At 42.3% G+C, this 12,512-nt stretch overlaps 1 protein-coding gene across 4 annotated transcripts in view; it reads right to left on the reverse strand.

Annotated features, from left to right (window-relative positions):
* Window positions 1-12,512, reverse strand: part of NEDD4L (NEDD4 like E3 ubiquitin protein ligase) — a 144,708-nt gene that overhangs the window by 74,024 nt on the left and 58,172 nt on the right. For all 4 annotated transcript variants that reach the window (XM_032206475.1, XM_032206474.1, XM_032206473.1 and 1 more), the window contains 2 exons: window positions 5,033-5,114; window positions 315-353 (listed from right to left, as the gene is read on the reverse strand). In XM_032206475.1, coding sequence (XP_032062366.1) covers window positions 315-353; window positions 5,033-5,114 — 121 coding nt within the window. The remainder of the gene's footprint in view (window positions 1-314; window positions 354-5,032; window positions 5,115-12,512) is intronic.

The raw sequence follows: 12,512 nt of genomic DNA on the forward strand, positions 1-12,512 counted from the left end.
AAACTACAAGAAAAAAGCATATTTTGATTTATTTTGGCAAGTTATATGAAGGTCAAGATAAATTACTTTTTCAGTATTGCTTCTCTACATTTGTATTTCATTATTTTTTGCCATGATAGCTTGAATTTCCTACAGTTCCCTAAGATATTTCTGATAATTTGCCACCACACTAACATTTTAAGACCACAGCAAACATCAGGACAAGCATTTTTTAAGAAAACATACACAATGACAACAAGCTTCTTCCCAACCTTATAAAACACCATGTGATAAATCATACACGTTATAATGACTGCAAGTAAAGGGAAACTTACTCTAAAATAAAATTCTTCATTCCATTTTGGATTCAGTGTCTGTAAAAGAAATTAACATTAACACACTAAGATCTCCTTAGGTTTGCACTTTTGCAATTATTGAAATGTGCATGCAAATCACAATTTTCTAGAAAAACACAAGGAGAGAAAATAGCATGTCATAACAAAATAATGCAAATAAAAATATTGCTGTCAAATGATTTAGAACTTCTCTACTGAGTAAACCACATGTGGGAGGATATTTGAGTCAGATGATCCGAAAATAGATATTAAGCATAAATGCTGTTCTGTGAGTAAAAGGGAAATCACTGGAAATCTACAGAAACAAAACCTTCAGGTATTTCATTCTCCACATTTATTTACATCAAGACAGAAAAATATATTTTTTAAACACAAGGTCAACATTAGTATTGCAAAGATAAGGGCAGTCACATTATATAGATTAAAAAGAAAGAACAAAAGGAAAGGTTATGTCCTTTGAACAGGTACCGTACTCTTCTTAATCTCCTCCAAGACTGGAGGATTAGAGTTTCAATTTAATCATTTGAATAAAACTTTTAGAATAAAATGTGTTTCATTTGCAATCTTAACGGAGCTCAAGCACGAAATCATAAATTGAAGTTTAAAAAACTAGAACTACAAACATTAACAATTTGTGCACTTCAGATTTGGATAAATTTAAAATCTAGTACGATATGTCCAATGGCTTTGTTTTCTTGCCAAACCATTCCCTCATTCTCTCACACAGCAGAGATTTACCAGAAGAGCTGATGGTAGGAGTTGGCTCTACACCCACCAAAATTTTATTAGAGCAGAAGGACAATCTTGGTTGTTTCTCTCGAACTGCTCGATATAGACGCAATAGATCTATCACGTCCAGGACACAGTGGCTCACGCACTTCTCTGCGCTAAGGAAACGTGAGTCAGTGCGCAGCTCAGCATGCGCTCGGGTGCCACGCAATGCTGACTCTCATAAAGCCCCTTCCCCTGTCAGCGTGGGCTGGATCTCAACCCGACACATACATACACACATTGTACAACTGATAATCAAATACTGAAGCTTAAAAACCTTGTTCCAGAAGATTTAAGAACTATAGAATGAGAAAGTGAAATAACTCTACAAAAAGAAAGATGTAATGAAAATCTTCAACCTCTAAACCTTTATAAGCGGTTATGCAGGTGGTTAAGGTTTGTACTCACGTTAGATGTGGATCCTGAACAACTCTCTGATTTGGGGCAGGAAAACATTTCACAAAAGAAACAACCAGCGATCACAGTGGTGGAATAGGGGGCAGAGACACTTTCAGCTTTTTATTTTTCTTTTTTGCGTTATATGGGCAAAGATGTATTTACTCAAACGATGAAGCAATATAGGAAAATGTTATGTTTCAAATATTTGTATTCATTCACTGTGGCTGCTCTTGGCAACAGAGCCTTTGCATGTAATTTAGCAACTAAATTTGAGGGCACTACTACCAATCAATAATGCAATGATTTTGAATGCCACTTAACCACAATTACAAATCTCAGGGAACGTGTGATGTATTAGGAGGCACAAGCTTTAGTAAATGAACTGGTGACTGTTACCACCTTTACAAATACAACAACTGATAGGTCAAGTCAGAAAGCACAAACACTAGAATCACAGCAAAGGAGAAAACCACTTGTAAAAAAAGTCTCCAGAAATAAATGGATGAATAACCACTTCAGAAAGGATATTAGCAGGGAAACAACAACAAAAAGACTCATCAGCAAAAAGAGCTACATCCTAAAAAGGGCAAGTATTGTGGAGATAAAGAACTGCCAAGAGTCAAGCTGAGTTAGATCTTCCACAGGATATTAGAACAAACACAAAGAAAGTTCTTCAACCATATAAATAAAAAGAGAACAAGAAAAGAAAGAAGAGATGCTACTAAGCAATGAAGCTCTCAGGGGAGACCCAACACTTTTAGATGTAGGAAATTGTGTGTTTAACACTATGGTAAAGGCAGAAAGGTAACAGGGCTCAGTAGGAAGACACTGGTGTCACAACTGAAGTAGAATTGGAGTCTTCAAAGCTCAACGCAGTCAAATCAAGGAAACTGAATAGTCTTCATCTGGACTTTTGAAAGGACTGACACGTGAAATCACACGCTGAGTAGTAGCAAAAATTTTGAAGAGGTCATACTGAGCAGCTTAAAAATGGCAAAGAGTTCTTTTTACTACAGCAAGAGAGCAAAAGAGCACTTCTAGCGAGTCATTCAAAACAAAGCTCCAAAAGGAAACGCAAGGCTTTCATCAAACGCCACAGCTGGACTAACTAGACGTGTGGAGGGAGGTAAAGCAAAACAAACAGCCTCAGAAATTCAGCATCCCTACATCACGACAGATGCATCCAAAACTCTTTGCTGATAACTTTATTTCTGCGGAGTAAGGAAACATTGTAGGTTTAATCCTGCTTGGCTGTAACTAAGCACTTCAGGAGGCTAGGCCCAGCTGTACAGCAGGACACCTATCAGATAACTGCTCTGGTAATTTAAAAGGAGAATAAAAAGGGGAAACTGCAGTCCCTTATGCCTTCTTATAAGCACTCCTGCAAGCCAGTGCACACAGAAATTTACCCGTTCGAGTGAGGAAGACAACAATGAGTAGAAAAATAAGGAAGAGGTGAAGAGTTAGATGCCATCACATTAAAAGCTGCAGACTAGAAGGAGATAATCATCAGGGTCTTTCAGAATCACTCCTGGGAGTGACTTTGCTCAATATTTTTTCCTTAATAAATGCAACTCAAAATGAAGACGACATACACATTTGCTGTTCATGAAATAAACACACAAGTTGTATGTTGCATAGGAAGAAAACTGCTCAGAGGGCAGACAAGATGAAATTCAACAATTCAATAATGAAATGACTGACGAGAAGTTTCCAAAGGATGAGTTAACATTACTATTACGGAAACAACCGAGAGAGTCCAGACTAAGTGACAGTTACAAGAAACAGTGAAAGAAGGCAGATACAATCCCAAGAGTACATCATCATCATCTCGCCCTCAGCCTTCTGCACAGAAGCCCAACTGCAGACAAACACTGTCCTTTTTCTCCTTCCTAGGGCAGCACAAGGATCCCTGAGTTTACCACCTTCCCTCAGAGAAACAACACAATGCTTTCGCAACTTCACTACGGCTTTTATTTATGGTAGCCTTCTCAGAAGCTCTTATTCTCCTACCTGTCACACACATCCAAAGATGGTAATTATCATTTCAGCAATAACATTATAACCTTATTTCCAAGCCAATGCTCTCATTTCAACTGCTTGTAACTTTTACACTACTCTTCTATAGCCACCACATTTCAGGCATTTAGGAGCCAAATATGCCATCTCTTTAGTACTCATGCTTTTACACTAGCAACACCCTTCCAAATACAGGCAATGTTATCCGAGTAAGAAAAAAAAATAGACATAAGGCAATCTGCTTTGACTGTAACACCCCAAGAAAAACTGCACTGCTACTGGAAGAAATGAGACATTCAATAAAGCTCTGGATGTGATCACCATTTTTTCCTACAAAGCCAGGGGAAAAAAAAGCCTTATCCATGCCACACTTCCTCACCTCCCCACCCCTATTGCATGGACTTGCTACAAAGCATCTCTCCCCCAAGCCAAAGGACCCTTGCACCTCCATGACCTGTCCCACATCCCCTCTGCCATCACAACAGTCCTGCGTTTCATCCAAAGTCACAAAACAGCTGAAGTCAGAAGGGACCTCTGGAGGTCATCCAGCCCATCGCAATTCACACCACCTCGTGTTCAAAGTCTTTCCTTCCACTCAAGCGAAAGGTGAAAGATCAGAATCTTTCTCCCACCTACAGGCATTTGCCAGCTAGCAGAAACTGCCATGCTATTTTAGGAGAACAAACAAGTGCTACAAGGGCTGGACTTGGCTGTGACAGGAAGAAAGCCATCATTTTTCAGGAATGCTGAAGCATCCATTTTCAAACAAGCCCCCAAAAGCTAATGCATGGGCTGTCAGTAGGGTGTAACCTTTGCAATGTAAGAAAGATTTTTCAGTACACAGATACTGATGTAACAGTTTCTTATGAATACTGCTGTTCCATAATAAAACAAAACCAATCCCAGACTTCGGAGAGAACACACCATTTGACATTATAGCACAATTATAGCCAGGTATTATACAGCCTGCAAGTGACCTATCTAGCCTATGTGTTTTCCATTGATATGACTCCAGGACCAGGAGGCAGGCCTGTGCAAACGTGTCCCACGAAAGGGCATGACAGCATGCCCTGCCTTCTACAAAAACGAGGTATGGGAATCATAAGAAAACCTCCCACATACTTACATAGAAGTGGCTATAAATCTTGAACCTATTTAAGGAAACAAAAAATGTCACAGCCCATGTTGTTACTACACCAGCTAACTTGGTACTGCTTTTCAGAAAAATTAATGTTTTTCTCACAAACTTTACACAAAACTAAGCTAGACAGGCTATAAAGAAGGTATTTTACAGAAAGAATATATGCAAAAATGCTGTTATGAAACAACAACAGATCACACGCATTGAACTCGTATACCTTTGTTTTCTCATTCTGGTTTGAAAGAAGAATGGGTTATTGGGTTTCTATACATGTATGTGACAAGTTAAGTGTTGTACCACATTACAGAAACAGGTTCAGGTGTTCTTAGTGTCTCCAAAACAATGAAATAAAGAAGTATATACATACCTTTTTAATAGTTTTTGTCTGCACCAGGGCAAGTTCTCTGTTCTCATCTGCTACATACAAGGAAAGTTTCACGTAGGGGTCACTGCAAAAGAAGAGGTCACATTTAATGGGAATTTCACAGCCAAATGTAATTTCAATATAAGTTTGTCATTTAATGGGATAACAATAACAGCTAAATAGTTTTAGAGGAAGTGTTTTTACTGAAACCAATGTACTGTAACAAGCTACGGAAACACTTAAAAGATGTGTTTGAATGTGCTCACTTCCATACTGACCACGGCATTAACTTGCAACTGTCTCCCATTGCTGTGGACAAACAGCACGTGCTTGCATACAAGTTCTGCCCACCAGCACTAGCAAATGATTCAGCCTCCCTTCAAATACCGTTTCTAAACGCGATGACCATCAAATTTGCAGCCATGGGGTATTCTAAGCTTTGCAGAGCAGCAAGCAGAACCACCACTACAGCTAATCCCGTTGAAGTTTATTTGGGGACGGTCTTGTCCACAGCATTGTACCAGCTAGCACAGATAAGTCTGGCTTCATATTTTCTCTCCCCCCCCCCCCCTTCCTCTTTTCTGAAGGAGAAGGAATTAAGGAATTAGACGTGCATATTCCAGAGGCCATACAGCTCTGTACGTCAGATGTCTTTCAGACATAGGCTGTGGCACTAAAGGAGGTCACTGCTTTCAGCAAGCTGCCCATCCCTGTCACTGTGCTGCAGGTTTGCTGTCCTCCAAATCTGCATTTCCTAATTCCTCTCAGCAGGGAGACAGTTGCTGCCAGTATGGGGTAGTAGCACTACTACTGCAGAGCAGTAACCTCTTGCACTGTACAGCCTCCTAGCACCTTCTCTTCCTGCAAGGAAGAGCATTCTAGAAGGGGGAGTTCAAGGATGCAATCTAAAGCTTTTGAAGAAAGGATAGGCAGCAGACACTGAGGCTATCCAACTAATTCATTCAGACTTGCAGAGACTCTCTCAAATACATCTCTGATACTTCATAAAACTGAAAAATAATTTTTTGTCAGTATTGCTAAAGAATAATCAGCATTTGAGTGTTCATTATACTAGAAGTTCAATTTACTTGGAAAATAACACTGCAGAGTGAAAATAACATACGAATAAACAAGATGTTGTGCAGGATTATCCTATCTGTTGATGCACATAAATGCACCTACTTAAACTGCAATTAAATTCATCATTGAGCGCCAAGGTCTGACAGGAAACAAAGCATCACAGTGATTAAAAAGAAATGCTACCACCACTCGGAATTGCTTAATGTACCATGCCACCTATATTTACTGAAAAATACCCTATTACAAGAAGCAGCAGAAACCAGACATTCATTGAAGTAAATCATACGCTTTTCAGCTTCGATAGATCAGAGTTAACCCCATTTCTTCAAAATATCCAACTTCTACTACTTGAAACCCTGCAACACCCATCAGGTTTGCACGTTTCAGACTGTGCTGTCACTGAGCTGGAGAAAGGGGAAAGCACTGGAAGGGGAGAGATGCAAGAAAAATGTCATAGGCATTCACAGATCCTGCGCTCGTTCTGATTTGAGTATACAGTAACAAAACCGGAGGAGTAAACCCATTCCCCTTGCAAGGAATTCACCATGAAAAACCATGAAGAAATACTCGTTCAGATCTCAATGTTATTCATCTTTTCAAATGCTCTTCTCAAGGTGAGCATCAACATCATTGCCTAAAGACACAAGTTTGCTGTAACTGCATGGTGCAAATACAAATGTTTCCATAACTAAATATTAGAACCAACACTAAGATCAACATCTGAAAAATAAAAATGCAAATAATCGCTATTAGGATACCACGCAACAATATCCATGAAAAATGAGGAATGGTGAAGGAGGCAACAGATTTTTTTTTTTGCAAGACTTTTGTTTGTGTTTAACAAGGGAAAAACAGGTTTCTTACAAAACTGAGTAAGAAAATGTAGCCTTTCCTGAACTATTGACCCCTCAGCCTGCTCTAAAACAGCCAATGAACTGTACAAGTTTCCACTCCTGAACGTGAGCTGGGAGTTTATCTGAACGCTTAGATCTTTACAACTATTTACTCATGGGCAATCACTACTTAAAAAAAGCACGTAGCCTGCCAGATGCTGAGGTGCTGTGAGCCTGCCCGGCAGTGCACCCAGCTCTGCCCCAGCTCCTCGTTCTGGCCCTTGTGCTGCCCCCGTCTTCAGTGGGGAACACCTCCGTGTGGAGCGACCCACGGGTATAGGTGAGAGGAAGAATTCGAGTCAAAAGCAGCTGTTGGGGGGAAAGGAGGTCAGCTCTCAGCCCAGTCAGTACTGTGGCTCGGTCCAGTGGAGGCATGCTAGTAGCTGCTGCTTCAGGAGAGACAGCATGCACAGTAGAGGTGGGAAGGAGCATCAAGAGGAAGGGCAGAGGAGTTTCTTCCCCTTTCCTTGCCCTTCCCTTTTCTAAAGTCATCTTAATGTTTTCTAAAGTCTACTTGACTGACTTTGTCAAATTAAACATCGCAAACAGATAGAAAACAGCCCCTGGTAGAGACATCTCTAAGCCACATGAAATGCAGAGCCAGCTTGGTTTTGGTCTTTAAGCTTTTTTTTTTTTTTTTTTTTTTTAATAATAACAAGCATTTAAAAATAAACAAGCAAACTTAAAAAGAGCATAAGGACACAAATAAAAAGTAAAGGATGAAAGAGCTGAGATCCACCACAAGTTTCTTATCCAGAGGCTGTGACTGATAGGATTTGCTGACAGCTTACAGAGGAAGCGGCCTCAGTCACGCTGCCTGCCTTACCTGCTGCTAAATCGAGCGCTTCATTCACAGCCCGGGAAGCTGCAGCTGCCTCAACTGATCTGACAGTTGACATTTTTTTCTCTCCTTTGAACCCATCATCTGTCCTAAAGAACCATGAAGCTTCCCGTGTAAGGAAAGCTTCTTGTGGCACTGGAAGTGAGGATAAGAGCACCGAACTCACCGAGCAACAGCGGCACAGAGAGCATCCCAGTCACAGACCGCAGCTTCCCAGCCAAAGTCTCCCAGAAGGATTTAGCTACCCAAATAACTGCCACGCTCACTTCTGCTTGCTCCATCAAAAAATAAGAGGACGTAAGTAAGAGATACCAAAGAGCACTGAGTTTATAACCACTTCATTTCTCCACTTAGAAGTAGCTGCCGATAAGAAATGTTGCAGCCTATTCTGCTTCTCCCACCACGTGGCAGTTCCAGCTAAGTCAGCCCCAGCGTGCAGCAGATCACCTTAACCCTGCCTGCTGCCGCTACACCGGGGCGGTCACGCTGAGCTGGAAGCTCGCAGAACAGACGTACCTCCCAAACCATGCACGTGGGTGTCTTCTGCATCCGCAGAAAACAAGGATCAAGACTCCTGTGCATTAACTTTTTTCAGTATTCAATATCAACATGTTGGTGTACTCCTATAACATACCATTTAAACTCCTGTTCATCATAAATGAAGGCTCTTTCTATTGAACTCTAACGCTACCTGCCAGAACTAGGGAAAAAAGAAAAAAAAAGAAGTATTTCTGGGCAGAGGATATCAGGGGTACTTAAACATCTCCATAATGAGGCCGTGGCACTATTTTCAAAAAGGAACTGCTGGCAAAACCTATGCAAATACTCTGGTCGTGAAAACACAACCATATGGATTCATCACTAGAACACCTGTTCTCAGATACTGAACAAGATGAAAAGCAAACTAAACCAAAATCTTTTATAAGCAAAAAACAAACAAACAAACAAACAAAAAAAAACACAAAAGGCCAAAACAAACCACCAAACAAAGGCCAGAGCAAAGCACCAGAGAAACCCACCCGTTATGCTTAAGAGGTTTCCCTGGGCTCCCAGGAAGGACAGACACACAAGGAAGGAGGAGGAGGTGTTCGCCACACACTTCTGAAAGACAAGCACGCTGTCAGCTGGCCTCAGCCTCTCCTGGAGGGATGCTGCAGTGGAGGCAGGCAGGAGTCCCGGTCTCAGGTACTTCACAGAAAGGCCATTTACAAAACACGTAGCAATGGCTCTCCCTGCACAGAAAGGGCCATCCACCAGGCCACTCACCAACCAGACGTGCCCAGTACAACTCAGAACATGTTTTGATGCTCTGTCTCACAAGGTTTTACTGCAGGACTCTTGATACACAGTCACAGATCGGTTGGGGTGGGCAGGGAGACCCAGGTGCTGCCCCCCCGACCCAGCAGCCCCCCGGCCCGGCGGCTGCTGGAGACCTCCCTGAGGAGCCCCCAGCTCCTCTCTGGGCAGCCTGGGCCAGGGCTGCGGCACCCACACTTAATTGCCCAGCTTCACATGAAGATTTGGAGCTGCCTCAGATTCCTACAGATTCCACTGAAACAGAATAGCCCCCAAACCCAACGTGGTGTTCACATCTGTCCCACCTAAAAACTCTGCTTTGTTTTGCAATTTCAGTTTATCCATTCAGTTCTGGTTGGTAGAGATCCTGGATACACCTGGACGGGGCATGCGCTTGAGATGAGAACGTGAATCACCAGATGCTGAGAACACTGCACGTTGGTCATTTCCATGCCATTAAGCCCGCAGTGCATCGTTCTGGCCCTTTTCCCTGTGACTTTACCAGGCCCACTTTTCATGCCAACAGGCAGCACGGACACAAAGCAACCCATGCAGGCTTTCCAAGGCAGTCACCATGACCAGGATTAAGCCAACTCAAGTGGTCAAGCACACACAATAAAAGCTTGTCATTTATTGTTTCCCACACACTTGTAATTCTCCGCAGTGATCTGCTAATGCTTTTAGGCAGCAGGCATCTCAACACAAAGCCCTGAAACCCGCTTTTGTGCGCACATCAGCTGGCACGTTCGGGCACACAATGTGACAGCGGGTCAAGCAAACAAGACGCACTGCTTGCTCTGCAGGGCGCTGCTCCCTCGAGCTCCCACGGCACCGCACTGTTCGAGCAGCCCACATGCCGGTACCCAAAGCAGGGGGCAGGCCTTTTGCTGAAGCATGGGGCTGCTATCCAGGGGGCACCAACGCAGAGAGATGCAGGCTGGATATACGGGGACACTACTTCACGGAGAGGACTCGAGCAGTGTCACGGGGGCTCAGGGCAACTGTAAAGCCTGCGTCTTTGGAGGTCTTGACTAGAGAAAGCTCTGAGCAACCTGGTGTGATCCCAGAGCTAACCCTGCTCCGGGGGCAAGGCTGGACCAGAGACCTTCTAAGGTTCCCTCCGGTCCTACAGTCATACCCAAATAAAAGCATCAGGACTCGCCGATCCCAGCCAGTTTTTAAAAACACATGCGCACAGTTCGTGCTTGTTCCCTCCCACCGATGATTAAAGGGCTCTGTACCCAGCCTGTTTCAGCCAGGGCTGAAATTAGCAAAGTCCCTGCCCCAGCTGTAAAATTCCAGATCAGACTGCACGCTGCTCGTTAATTTAGATCAACGTCTACACAGAAAATGTTAAAACACTTCCATATTCAATATTTTAAAGGGTACAGGTGCTCAATGGACTGGCTATGTTTTTAAAAATGAAAAAATATTATTGTGTAGTCTGAATAATTATACTGCAACTTATTCCTTAATCCAGCAGACTTAACCCCTTTCTTCTCCTCCTTCCCGTGTTGGTGCCACTCCCCGGTTTCCAAGCACTTTATTACATTTGGCTCCTCAGCAGCACGTGTTTCAGCAAGCCAACCGTGCAGCACTGGGAGCATTCTTCGACAAATTTCCCAAGTAACACCAGAGTTTCCAACAGTCATAAATATAATCAGGCAATTCTTTACATCGCAGTTACATAAACTCTTGTTGACTACAATATGTCTGACTAATATTAAACTTCTGGTGTTTGGAAGTCTATAAATAAGTTACAAAGTCAAGCTTTTAAGAAACTTGTTACTTCGAGTCTGGCTCAGATTGCAACAAACAAATAAACAGTCTAATTTGTAACTGCCTGTAATTCAGAAGATATTGACGAAATACACAGGTTTCACATCCACAAACTAAACGCCTCAAATGCCTGCAGAATTAGAGCTCTGTTATCAGAGCAAGGACACTAACACAGCCCTATAGGATTCAACATTAATCATACCCAAAGGGTTACAGAAAACTAGAGACGACCTGCCAGGAAACCTGTGCTTGTATAACATTCAAATAAAATCCATCAAAAGTAATTTATATTATAATCTGCCTTTTCATTGTCAATCACCCGATTCCATCTTGAAAAATTAAAAATGTGTGTTTTTTCCCTGGAATTTAAATGTTTGACAAACACACTACTTTTCTATTCTTGTGGCCAAGAAAAGTGCTTATTATTCAACAACGTCTTGTTAAATGTCTAATAACTCTGCATTTGTTATATAATAAAACCATTACTAGCGAGCACTTACTGTATTCAGCTACAGTGGGAAAGGAGGAAACCATTCATTCCACTACCTTCAAGCGTTCCGTGGGGTTTGCTGCATAATAATGTTAAACGTAGTCCCTGACAATAAGTTGTAGTTTGCATCTCTCTTCCTGGCATTAGAATCTGTTCAACCAGGAAAAGTCAGAAGTGACTCAAATCGTTAATGTTCATTAGGAAGACCTCCACTTAGTAAAACAAACAAACAAAAACCCTTTAAAAAAGAAAAAAAACAAACACACGCCCCGAGCTTCTGTTGCATAATTAATCCATTGCATAATTAAACCTCAGAGCTGTCTTTTCTACAATAATCTGTGTTCATGCACCAGAAGCTTCTGGTACTCAGTAAGGAAGTGATGTGCCCACATGTGCTGGACTGTGTCCAGCCCCAAAAACAGGGATGTGGAAAAGACACTGACTAGACCAGTAGTGGCCCTGTAATAAGGGTGCCTGCCCAAGATTTTGTAACTCACCCTGAGTCTGCTTTACCTCACCTCGTGCATGCCTTTTAGCAACCTCTTTTCCCTGCGCTTCTCAGCCCTCGTGGCCCTTGGTGACAAAGACACGCCTGGAACCAGATGGAAGTTGGCAGGGCGTCAAGCAAAACCAAACCAACTGTCTGCAGCAGTAACATGCAGTCTGCTGCTCCTTATCTCTACAGCTGCCAGGTAGTACCAGCAGGTTTCCTCAGCCACCATGAGCACATTCAGCCACACCAGGCCTCAGGCAGCTAAAAACAGTGTGTCCTAAATAGAGGGACACAGGTTAATACCTACAGAATGATGTTGGTCTCTCATTCCTGATTATTAATAAATCTTATCACAGAGCAGATGAGAGACATGCATGGAAGTAGCACAACAAAACTTCCTGAGAGCAGTACCTCTACCAGGAAACACAAAACACGCAAAGTAAAAGGAGACAGACTGGTTGAGACTTCTCGGAGAGCCGGCATAATAGAAGTACACACTGAGCAAACAGGTGATGATATCGAAGGATGGCAGGACAAGGAAAGAAGCAGATCCATAATTAGTAACACAACTACAATAACAAAATGAAATATGAAAACGTATCCCAGAGAAC

The sequence above is a fragment of the Aythya fuligula genome, chromosome Z, assembly GCF_009819795.1.
Source record: "Aythya fuligula isolate bAytFul2 chromosome Z, bAytFul2.pri, whole genome shotgun sequence".
NCBI lineage: Eukaryota > Metazoa > Chordata > Aves > Anseriformes > Anatidae > Aythya > Aythya fuligula.